The 12,092-nt window shown below is 41.7% G+C and overlaps 1 protein-coding gene across 19 annotated transcripts in view; it reads right to left on the bottom strand.

Annotated features, from left to right (window-relative positions):
* The window catches only part of NRG1 (neuregulin 1), a 447,143-nt gene that overhangs the window by 118,496 nt on the left and 316,555 nt on the right, over nt 1–12,092 (bottom strand). For 13 of the 19 annotated variants that reach the window (XM_068176234.1, XM_068176238.1, XM_068176241.1 and 10 more), the window contains 2 exons: nt 8,737–8,787; nt 5,790–5,840 (listed from right to left, as the gene is read on the bottom strand). The exons of 3 other annotated variants lie outside the window; for them this stretch is intronic. In XM_068176234.1, coding sequence (XP_068032335.1) covers nt 5,790–5,840; nt 8,737–8,787 — 102 coding nt within the window. Of the gene's footprint in view, nt 1–5,789; nt 5,841–8,736; nt 8,788–12,092 lie in introns of those variants that run through there. 3 more of the 19 variants (XM_068176235.1, XM_068176250.1, XM_068176236.1) reach the window with 2 other exon arrangements.

The following is a 12,092-nucleotide window of genomic DNA, read 5'->3' on the forward strand; positions in this document are numbered from 1 at the left end:
GAAGATTTTGAGAAAGCTGATCCAGTACCACAAAGTATGTTCACAGTTGCTACCTAGAAAGAGTATAGCCAGGAGGAACAGGAGTCCTTGAGTACCCATTTTTGTCACCGTGACAGTACCAGGGACCTCCTCAGAAAAAACAGTGACCAAAAAACTGCAGTCAAAACACCAACACAACCCTGTGCTACAAGCTCGTGTCCTCCAGTAAAGCATAGGCTTTGCTGGCAGATCAGAAGGATGCTTATTTTGCTGTCAGGTGGGCAAACAGCATGTGTCATTTCAGCAAAGTATGAAGAAGTGAGAAAGACACAAACTAATGCTCTCTTAGGAAAGAATTTGCCATGATTTGACCTGATGAGAAGAACCTCAAGAGAAACCAGACTAACAGACTGTTGAAGACAAATTCCCATATGATTTGCAGGGTCTCAGAAACAAAAGTCCAGACATACTGAGGGCTCCTGAGGAAAGCTAGGGATGAAGCCTACACTCTTTAGCTAAGGCATCCAGCTGTCCAACGTGACTTTTGGACAGCTACCTTGGTGTGAGGGGCTCCCCCACTTCATCACTAAGGACACACACTGTCTTTAAAAATCGTTTTGCTGAAAGATGGGAGGAGTTTCTGGAATTAGGATCTTGGAGAAGAGAGGATCCTCAACATGTTGAAGGCAATGTGATGTGAGCTTGGGAAATTCTTTGAGAAATACTATGGACAACAGAAATCTGTAAAGTGACTTATATTCTACCAGAGTAGACTGCCACATATTTGATAACACTTTTTATGGTGTTGTTCATGACCTTGGGAAAGCACATCTTGAAATAAACAGACAAACCATTACCTTCACACTTAAATGTATATACTTTATAAACCTATCTATTGTAAGAACATTTATACATAAAACACAATTGCCTCATTATATACAAATGCTGAGGCAAGTGCTAGCCTTACAGATTTATTCTTACATGCACAAGTATACGGCTAGCTAAAGTCTATGTCCTTTAAACCCTTCCACTCTAGCAGCTGTATTTAAGCCATAAAAACTGCTGTACTTATTCCTTTTGGACTGTTATGTCGTCTTCTTCCAATTTTACCACTGCTTACACCTATTGTTGCCTTTTACCTCTCTGAACTCCTTGAAAGAAACAAAGAAAAGTAACCCCAGTACAGAAGAGAACTGCCTTTATATCAATGATGTTGTCTCTGAAGTTTGACATGTATGAATTTCCCAGTGGAGTGGCCTAACCCAGCTGAGTGACAACACAAGCTCTCCTTCAGAGCAAGACTGGGGGACCAAGAATGCAACTATAGAAAACCCTGCAAGATTAAGTGGTTTGAGAGAAGGCATTTATTGTCACACCATCTTTAGACTGGGAGTCATACAAAAGATTGAAAGCCATGTCTCTGTGAGATTTTATCTATTTCCATGAGTTTGCCTTATCTGTGGTAGGTTATAACAAAGGACTGACACTTCTTCACCACTGCTTTTTCATTAGGATTTCACTAACTAGGAGGTTTAAACTCATTTTACATTAAACAAGAACTAGTTATCTGACCATGCCCTTAGTCACTCATCGTGTCCTTAGAACAAAACAAAGTATTCTCTCCAGAGACCATTTTTAAGAGAAATAAACCCACTGAAATGATAAAGCAAAATGCACGAGGTGTTACCATGTTTTCCTTTGACCCACCGTCCCACCACAGCATGAAGTGTATGGCTCTCCTGGAGAAGTAGCCTTTTAATCTACGGCACAGATTAATTAAATTCTGATAGCTGAAGATGTCAGACTAATTTTTTACAAGAGCAGGAGTTGAGAGTCCTGCTGAAAGCATAACTGCAACCTAAGTAATTGCCTTCCACACCTGAATTCCTTCAGCTTTATAAACTGGTTACAGTATTCTCCTCTTCCCATCCTGCCTCAAGTGACTGTACACAGTTACTCACTATCTCATAAAAAAATTCTGTTTTATCACCCCAAAATAGCTGCATTTCAGAGGTTTCGGAGGTGCTACCACTGTATTTAAATTTTATGACAAAGCAGCAAAAGTTTTTAGAGATAAAAGAAGCTGAACATGTGTTCAATGGTTAGGCATTATCCCCTAATTTTTTCTGATCCTTACACTGCGTGGCAGCACTGTCAATCATACTATCATCTTTGTCTCTCCATTGTAGAGGGAATATTATAAATTAAAATCTGTCAAACTCAGAATAAAATGAAACCAAACAAAATACAGTAAATTGAATTAATGTAGAAAAAATAGATATACTATATTTCACTATACTGCAAGATACCTAGTCATCAAGTCATGCTGTATCTTAAGGGAACTGCAATTCACATGGACTGCAGTAGGTAGGAAAGACTTCCCATCTGTGTTTCCTTGATTCCACAAGGTTTTTCCACACATCAAAGACAAGTGCACTTCTGTTGGTAGGTAGGTATCTGTGCATGAGCACCATTAAAAAAATAAAAGAAAGAAATCTAAACAAACCTCCAAAAATCAGACAGCAGGACAACTTAAATGGTCTGAGGACTTGATACAAATCAAGATTACCCTTTAAAAATTGCTTGAAATACCAAAAAAAAATCAGATGGTCTTTTCAGGTTTGTGTATTCCTAAGGCAGAAGAAAAAGCCACCTAAAAACTCTATCGTTTGGGGCCCAAGCACTCTGTCTTTCAGAAGCCCTGGATAATGTTTGTATGAGTTTTAGAAAATTCATGGTTTTTGAAAGTGGACTTCTGTCAGATATGGGAAGAATTTGGTTTACTTTAGGAGACAAAGGAAAGCAGAATTTAACAAAAACTTAACTAGCTTTTAAAGATTTTAGAACAGAGATGATTTATTGGCAAGGCTGCTTGCTTTGTATATGCAAAGATGTTCCTGTTAAAAATATTCTGTAAACCAATGACCCTAGCAACATGCCATAGAAGGTATTATTGCTCAGCATTGACCATTTTAATAAATATTGTACTAAAAAAGAAAGTGACAGGCAAAAAGTCTTTGCAAACTTCCTTTTTATTTGTTGTATCTGGTCATAATTAAATATACATATTGGAATCTCTTGCTGCATGACAAGATGAAGTGTTAGGAACGTGCCTTGCTGTGCCTGAAGCTTGTAAGTGAATAACTCCAGAGAGGAAAGATGAACAATCCAAACTGACACACTTCTTACCCAATTTATGTTTCTTTTAAAAATTTCTCTGCAGGTTTTAGAGACCAACAAGAAAGTCTGTAGGAAAACAAGTTTAAAGTCATCTATGGGGCAGATGACCAGCAGTGGGTCTTTCTCTCCAGGAAAAAGCTAAACAAATCCATACAGTATTCTTCTGAAAAAAAAGCCACAGGCAAGGTAGGATCAGCCTCCTACCTGTTCTTTATCCATATTCTTGCCTTCAGCTGGGCATCACATCAACCTGCCAGATAGAGGACAGGAGGAAGCATTCTGCAGAGAATATATTCCAAGTGATGGAAGGATGATGCCAGCTCACCATCTTGCCCAAACAGACACATCTGAACTGAGAATCCCTGTATAATACAATCACATCTGAAACACGCAGACCACATGGCATGTCCTAGCTCTTTGCTGGGGGAAGTGTGTCCACGGACATTTCAGGGAGAAGCTCTTAGTAAGTAGCACAAACAAGTATGAGGGTAACGCTGCAAGATGCAGCTAAGCAAATGCTTCTATTTGACAAATATTCAGACAGTTGCACGGGTTCTGTCTCTGTGCAACTTCCTGATTTCCTACTGCAATAAATGCTCAGCTTTTGATATAGTATAGCTCTTAAGAGTTCATCAGGGACTGATGTTGTCCATAGACAGGGTTGTCCTGCTGGCAGCTTTAATACATGGTCTTTCTGAATGTGACAGTAAAACAATGAGTCAAGCCTTTCTCCTTTATTTAAGAATGGAGGTCCACATTCTCAAAGTGGACTTGATTTTGAGGAGTGTAGCAATATGTGCACTAAAAAGGTTTGGTTTGGGATGTCAGTTGTGGAGGGTCTTACAGAGGTGGGATTTTTTTTTCCCTAAACTTCTTTCTCTCTGAATATCTGTCACTGGAACTCCAAAAGAAGCATGACACATGTCTGTTCTCTTGTGAAAGCCCTACGGGAGAGAACCTACTGAATCACTGTGGTGTTTTCAAGTCTTTCCCAGCATCTGGCCAACATGACAGTGCTGGCATGTTGTCCAAACATCTGCTATTGTCTGATAAGTGGAAGGACACAGTTTATTTTAGCTCCTCTGGCTGCTACAAGATTGACAGTGACAAGTGTGAAATGGACATGTCACATGGAAATTCAGAAGAGAAAATCCCTAAAGAACTTTAAAACAAGTACATGGTCAACTCCCTCATCACTCTATAGTGTGAGTAGGCATTCATCACTCTGTAATGTGAGTAGGCAATAAATGTTGGTTCCCTCCTGCTTTTCCTTCCCAGCACAGGCAGCAATATCCAATATTGCCCTCTCTCCTCCATTACTTATTTTAGTGACTTGAATGGTACTAACTCCAGTATACATTAATGCTTCTGAGAACAGAACAGAGGATCTGCTGTTTTAAATTGCTCCAGAAATTAGTCCTGCTTACTCTGCTGCTAGGCATCAAAGGGAAACAGAGGCCAAAATCCAACTCTTCTCACCTCGCTGGCAGAAAGATTCTTAAATAACCAATCAGATTCCTCTAATTCTTTCAACACACACTTAAAAATTATCAGCTGAGATGAAAAGCTAGAAAAATCCAGAGATACGGCTTTGACCTTTCCTCCTGGTATTGCTACAGTAGCTATTAAATGTGAGTTAAAGGCATTCATGTATAGTTTGCTATAAAGCACATTTTATAGCAGCTCTGGAACTGTCAGAGTGGATCAGACCATTGGTCTACCTCACCTGCCATCCTATTCTAGCAGCTGGCAACACTTACTGCTCTAGAGTGAGATTAATACCCTACCTCCCACAACCCCACTGACTTTGATTGTGTAAAGCGGCCTTCCAGACTGCTCAAAACCAGCCCAATAGATGGTAGATTTAGTTCCAGTAAAGAACTAGAAGGCTCTTCCTAATGGTTCTCAAGGGTAAAATTGTATAGGATTATGGCTAATCCATAATTCCTGGGAAGCATCACTACAGAGGAAGAAAAGAGTCACTTTCCTCACTGGTACCCCTGCATCTCCCAGTGTGCTCCTGAGATAAGCAGTGAGATAATCTCTCTTTCTTAGGAAAGAATAATTTCTGGCTCTCTGTCCCAACTGAGGGAAGACACGCAAAATGATGTCGTCACCTTCCTCATCTTCTTCCCAAGGGTAGTGGGGCACAGAAGAAAGAGTGAAAGAACTCTAACAATCACCAGCTGGCATGCTGATGAAGGGAAATGCACCCAGGTGGGGATGGCTGGACCTGAGGGTGCTCCAGCTACCCCAAGGCCAGGGGCTGTGGAGGCAGAGGAAACAGTGTTTGAAGCAATCATTGTGTGGGGAGGGAAGGGAATATGCAATATACTGTGTGGGGAGGGAAGGGAATTCCAAGTAGGAAACACTGGTGTAGTTTCCTCCTCCTTTGCCCTGCCCAAACCTACATTTGATCTTTCTGAAGGAAGGTGTTTGAGCCTCAATACACAAAAAGCATGCCTCTGAGAGTTCTAATAATATATAACAAATAACAATTGCATGTGTAGTTCAGAAATCCCATTCAGTCGCTCCTGATCTCTTAATGCACATTTTTTCCTAAGCTAGGAAGGGAGAAATATACTTGAGGGTCTTGCCAGCAATAATTTAAACAACTAGCATATACTTACAGGAGGAAGTGTTTGTTCCTTCTGTTGAAGCTTGTATCCTAAGCATGGGTTCTGCAACACACAGAAGTAACAATAAAGTTGTAAGAATACAGCCCCAGCTACAGCACTATACTGGAGGAGCCTGAGCGTCTTCCCCCAGTAGAGGTTTCTTTTATTTTTGCTTTTTTTCCTCAGTAGTCAGAAACCCAGCAGAGCAGAGAAAAAAATGAGATAGCTTGAGAAAGCAAAGAACTTCAAAGTTGGTTCAGCATGTCCTAGGCGCACTGTAAATAATCAGTTATAGCAAAAATGCTCCATAGTCCTGGGAGGAAAGGCTGTGAGAAAACTGGCAAAGACAGGGTAAACTTTTCAGCTGTTTCTGACAGCATCAGAGGAAAGTGGAAAGCAGTAGGTCTTGAAGCTACACATGCTGACCCAGGAAGCACTAGCTTCTTATATTCTTCTCACATAACTCCTATTGAACGGTAAGGAATTTCAGTGTATCACAACTATAGTTTAGGACTTCTGTAGCTTGAAAGATAGGAGGGTCCATGAGTGTCACCACCTCTGCAGAGAGCTGTAGATGAAAGGGAAAGCAGAACACATTCCAGACCAAAATGGGACATGGCACCAGCCCCAAAGTTATAAGAATGGAAAAAGAATGGTAAATAATCTTGTAGGACAGTGGAAGGACATGCACCTCAACACAAACCACACAAAGGAAGCACTCAGAAAAGTTTATAGAAAAAGCAGGTAGCCTGAAGCTAGGTCTGAACCTCCTGAACTATAGGAACCTGAACCACACAGCTATTAAGAGCCATGTGTTTGGGTGGCTTCATGGGCCTTCACTATCTAACAAATCATATATGGTGTCATTCATGAATAAAGAATTCAAGAGAAGGCTTGAGAAGTATTATCAGCTGAAAGGAATAATTTGAAGAGAGAATAGTTTGCCTAAGGTGGCTATGCGATGTGCTGATGTGAAGTAGAGGTGGTTAACAGCCAGTCTGTGAATTCTAGGGTGCAGGTCAGGCATACTGCATGCTCTGTAGTGAAATATTTAACATGTCATGTCACACAGAAAAGATGAATCTGTTGCCTAACAAAGCCTGGTTTTAGGCAAAAAAAAACCCACTCAAAAACTAAGACTGCTCTGTCAGTCCTCCTATCATCAAAAAGTAACTGCAGCAATACTTCAAGAGACCTAGATGCTGGTGATTTGAACACCAGCATTTCACAATAGTCTGTCTCAAAGTAATGAAACAACACACTAATTAATTATTCTCATTTGAAAGTCCTGGAAAAAATCTGCAGTGCCCAAAACCCCAGGCACTACTGGTCGCCAGGAAACTCATGAAGTGTTAGAGAAAGACATGGTCTGGATCCAGAATGGGGATAAAACAGTAGGAAAAACAGCACCTGGCTGGGTTTGGGACTAAGCTGGTCTCTGCTCCAGCCACATTATCAAAGACCTTCTCAGAGCTCCATGTGGAGACTTCCACAAGCAGCCACTAAACATACTGCTTTTTGCTATTCTGGGGACAGTACCATGATGTGGTGCTTGGCATGAAATCTGCCAGTGCAGAGATCCATCAGGAATGCAGCCAGCTTTTTGAATACCCCAGCTTCCTCCTCTCCAGCGGCACAATAGTAGTAAAGAGGAAGACAGTACTGTAACAGCAGGCACTTGAAGGGATGTAAGCAGGGAAAGAGACTGCTCAGGAACAAGAACTTTAATTCATGGGAAAGGAGGCAGCAAAGTGCAGGGACTACATTCTTGCTGCACAAGGGAGAAGGCAAGGCAAGCCCAGTGGAGTCAGTGACCAGCATGTCACCTTCTTTGAACAAAAATGGTTCCAATGGTTACAGGACACTTGCTATTAGCTATGTGGTCTCATATATTCCCAGTGAAACACCAGTGACAGGCCCCACTGAGAACATGAAAGAATATGGGCATATCCAACGTCTCTTCTGTCAGGCAGCAATGCCAAGATTTCAGAAGTAGGTCGCCACACACACAGATGCATCAAAGGAAAGGTTGCAGGCATGCTAAATGCAAAATCTGGCAATCACACTGTTTTCCTTGATCTAGCCTACAAACACTGTCATTTCACACTAAAATCCATCCTTGCCAGACATAGCTTTCCCAAAAAAGCTAGCAGGACCCCAGCCTCTTTGCCAGGGAGGGTATGTGCATCTTGTAAATCTTTGGGCTGCCCGGCTTACACACATTTATCTATAATTGTCTCAGCCAAAGTCATCAGTAGAGACAAGTTCTTGTATTGTGGCCATATATAAAGTAACTCTTAACAGTTAAATAATGAAAGCAGCTTCTCCTGGGGTCAGTTCCAGCAGTACTGCAACTCTGGAAGTATGCAATCTGTAACTGCAGGAAGGATGCTGAAAGCAAATTCCATCAGCTTGAAAGAAAACCACCTGGAGAAGGCTCCTAGTATGCCAAGGCAGCTTCAAAAGTGGTTAAATTACTGAGAGTGAGTTACCTGTGTACACTCACAGACCCTGCAGAGCTGTCAGGAATTGTATGTAGAGCCCTGAGGAACAGAGCAGTCTAGGCAACAGACTTTCCTGAGGGCACATCAATACGCCTATACACTCAGTAAACTCACAAGCAGCTGCTAGGATTTATAGGAGAAGGAGGTAAGAGCTTTTTTAAAACATAATTCCTGACAACACAAATACTTCTTCAGTTGGGCTGCTGCAGCCTGACAACTGTAGGCCAAATTTGCTTCCTCAATACAGCCCTAGGAAAATAAAAGGTATGCTTAACCCTTCTTCATTCATTTCTTGGTCTCTGAAGTAGCTCAAGTATGCAATGTGATATGCAGAAACAGAGCTGCTGGATGTAGATGAATCGTTCTCTGTTAAGAAGGAGTTGCTTCAGTGCTGTAGAAGCAATTTTAAGAAGAAATGAAAAGAAAGAGACAGAAAGACTGTTAATTCAACTTACGTGAAGAAGTTTTTGTCACTTCTGTTGATACTGGTATCTTGCTGGTACTCTCTGGAAAACACAAGAGGCAACAAGAAGTTATAATATGGTGTCAGATGATCCTCAAGCAGCATTCAGCTCCAGAATGGACAAGGTAAAGAAGCAAAAAGTGTTCAAAGAAGGAAGCTTAAATTTTGCTCCAGTAGACAGAGGCTTCAATCAGATATCAACTTGCAGAAGTTTCTTTTCAGGAAAAAAAAACAAAAAATGATGGTGCCTACTAGCAAAACTGAAGAAAAAAGCCTGGTCCTTCTGAAAGAAGCCAGTTGTTCAATCACTCATTTTCCTCTGGAAATAACTGATCAGTGGCAACAGGAGAAATCATCCAGATGGCTCTGTTTCTGGAAGACGTCAGTGTGAGTATTCACTCCTTATGCTTCTAGGCAGTTAAATTTTGCAAAGATGTATCTCTGTTCATATCACTTGAATTGCTGGTAAGTACATCCAATAGTGTCACTTGCCACTTCAGGGAAATCTTCTGAGCACATACAAACCCCATCCCTCATGGACTGCTGGGGGCTCTGTGACAGAAATCAAACAGTTGCTTTGCTGAGGAGATGGGAAAAGCTGCGCTTCCATACTGGTCCTACATATATGTCCATACACCATTGCTACTTACATATTGGCACAGACTGCTTGCACTCACTTGTTGAACCAGCTGATGGCTAAGGGGCATGATGTTGCCATATTTAGATCCTTGCTAATGCAAAACGTGCAGATGGAAGAAAGCAGAATGTAGAAAGCCTTTGTTTAGGCTTCACAGACTTGCACAGAGACCTTGTTCCAATGACAGCATTGATTTGCGAGTGCCCTGCTGTCCCCGCAAGCCACAACTGTGTGCAGTTTCTTAGGTGTGAACAAATCACTCTTCAGTTGTATTCATCAAGAGTCTTGGACTTCCCCAAGTTCTCAAAACACATTTCAGACATTAAGTGGTGCAGTTCAATGCAGCTGCACAAGTTTCAGCTCTATAGCTGAAGAAAGGCCCTGAATGCCAAGAAAAAAGTCTTGCCCTGGAACCTCAAGGCACACCAAGAATCCCCTAGTAGGTCAAACACACAGAATTTAAAAAATACCTCATTAAGAGATTTAGGAAAAGGCAACTCCGGAATGTTTTTATTCTGTTTTGTGAATCTGGATTCCAATGGTTCTTTGCTCATTGTCTCCAGAGTTCACAGAAACTTGACCAGAGACAAAACTAGTCCAAAGGCCTTCCCTTGAATGTCCCTCTTGTTAAACTTTAATATCGGTTCTGCATTTTAACTTCTTACTTCCTTGCTCTTCTTTTGTATTTCTTTTTTTCCATTTTGGTACACCTTTCTTTGGTAAATATGTTATTTGCCTAGTTAGTGCATCCCAGTTTCATCTCACTAATGGGAGAGAACATGTTATGCAGCATTTTCTTGGCAGCCAGTGATGCATGGCATGAAAGTATGTATCATAAGTAAAATTATTAAGGTCAAAACCATTGCATAATGGCAGTTTCTCTATTGTGCAGCTGGGTTGTCTGAGCAATTAACCTTTCTTAGTCACATCAGGAGATGGAACAGGTCTGACACCTGCATAGCTCAGCATCTGGCACAACTGGAGCAAACTTTTCTTTCACCACTAAAGAAACCATGTTCCATTTAGTGCCTGCGCTGAGCTTGATGGAGCATTTCTTACTGGCACTTCCCCAGCCCAGCTGTGTTAGTACAAAGGCTGATGGGAAGCTGCCAATGGAAAAAAAAAAAGCACAGCCAGAGCCTCCTACACCTGAAGCTGCTGAGAAATACATTTGGAAAACATGTGTCAAAGTCACACTTTATCAAGCCCCGCTAGTAACATTCATGTTAGCAACACTAACAGTGGGTGCTAAAATTTGCAAGACATAACATTTGTGTATATTGCTTACTGCACACAGTTTACTACAACCATACAAAGGGCGTTTTACAGTGCCTGGGAAGGCTAGCACAGATACATATGACAAGCTACCTGAACACAAGAAGCAAACAAAAAAGAAGCTTCTCATAGCAGGCCATCAGGTGGAAGAGCTGAGACCATTTTTCAATCATAATACTTTTGCTGCAGCAGTCTGCTAGGGTATGGAGGTGGCAGCCTGCAGCCCTGTCTTCATCATCACGTTTAAGTTCCCATGAGGAGCAGCTACCTCAGAGGCTACAACCAGTTCTGTCCCTTGGCACTTCTAGGAATACTAAGTCTTGGTGAAGTGCTGTTTCCTGAAACTGGGTATGTTTGTGTAGGGGCTAACTTATATAAAACTACTGAGGGATCCATGAGAGATCCTTGTCTGGGGATGTTTTAAAGAGCTGGTCTCTGCAGCCTCTCAGTCCTATTTCCTTAGTACTCGGGCCAGCAGCATCTTCTGCTGTTTAGCCTGACATAATAGGGAAGAGCTCCTTCAACTCACACAGGACTCCCAGCAACCCTATGGTCTTGATATGTTGATCCATCCTTCCAGATAGGGAACTTTGTTTGGGCTGCTGAGAGGAGACCACTCCTTGTTGCGTGGGCAACAAGCTCTGCTGTAAGGTTCTGAGGTAGGAGGCGCTTCTCCTCCTCAGCCAAAACCTTTTCTCCAGGATAGCCAAATATTTACGAGCCTCACAGCTGCTGGTATGAACAGCTCTGTGCATGCCCTCACAGCTTTCTTCCCCCCATTTAGTTTGTCAGAGGCCTAATGCAAAAAAGGCTGCTTGAGCAAGCTGAAGGGATTTGATTGAGCTCATAGGTTTTAGTTCAGGCCTTGCAGGTGGTCACTCTGAGAACCCTGATAGGGACAACAACCTGGGCTCTGAGAAGGATTCAGACACCATAGGTAATTAGAGCTGCAAACAAGCTTTTGGCATTCTGCTGTGTACTTTCTGACAGTGATGTAAGTTTTAAGACTTTCGAATTGTTTGTGTTGTTAGGGTGATACCATCTGAATTATACAAACAATGACACAAACTAACATACACCTTGAGGAAAGGGGGAGCACTTTCTTAATCTCTGTCACTTGGTCTATAGATGGCAGAGCAGAGAGTAGTTGTGTAGAAGGTTGGTAAGGCTGTAGTCTGGGGCCTCAGAGGCATGCATGCATATGTAGTCAAAAACACAGGGTGGTCCACTGGCTAAACTAACTTTTAGGTTCTTAAAACTACCATACTTTCCCCCTTTTTCCTCCAAGAAACTACTGATGAGTCAGATTAAAAGAACATTGCCCTCAATCCAAGTATGTCAAATTGCAGGGAAAGGTTCAAGAGTACTCTTAGGGGAGTTGCAATACCAAATGAACTGATGGCCACATTTCTTTCAAAGACCAAATCAGTGACATT

This window comes from Anomalospiza imberbis, chromosome Z (genome assembly GCF_031753505.1).
Source record: "Anomalospiza imberbis isolate Cuckoo-Finch-1a 21T00152 chromosome Z, ASM3175350v1, whole genome shotgun sequence".
In the NCBI taxonomy this organism is placed as follows: Eukaryota; Metazoa; Chordata; class Aves; order Passeriformes; family Viduidae; genus Anomalospiza; species Anomalospiza imberbis.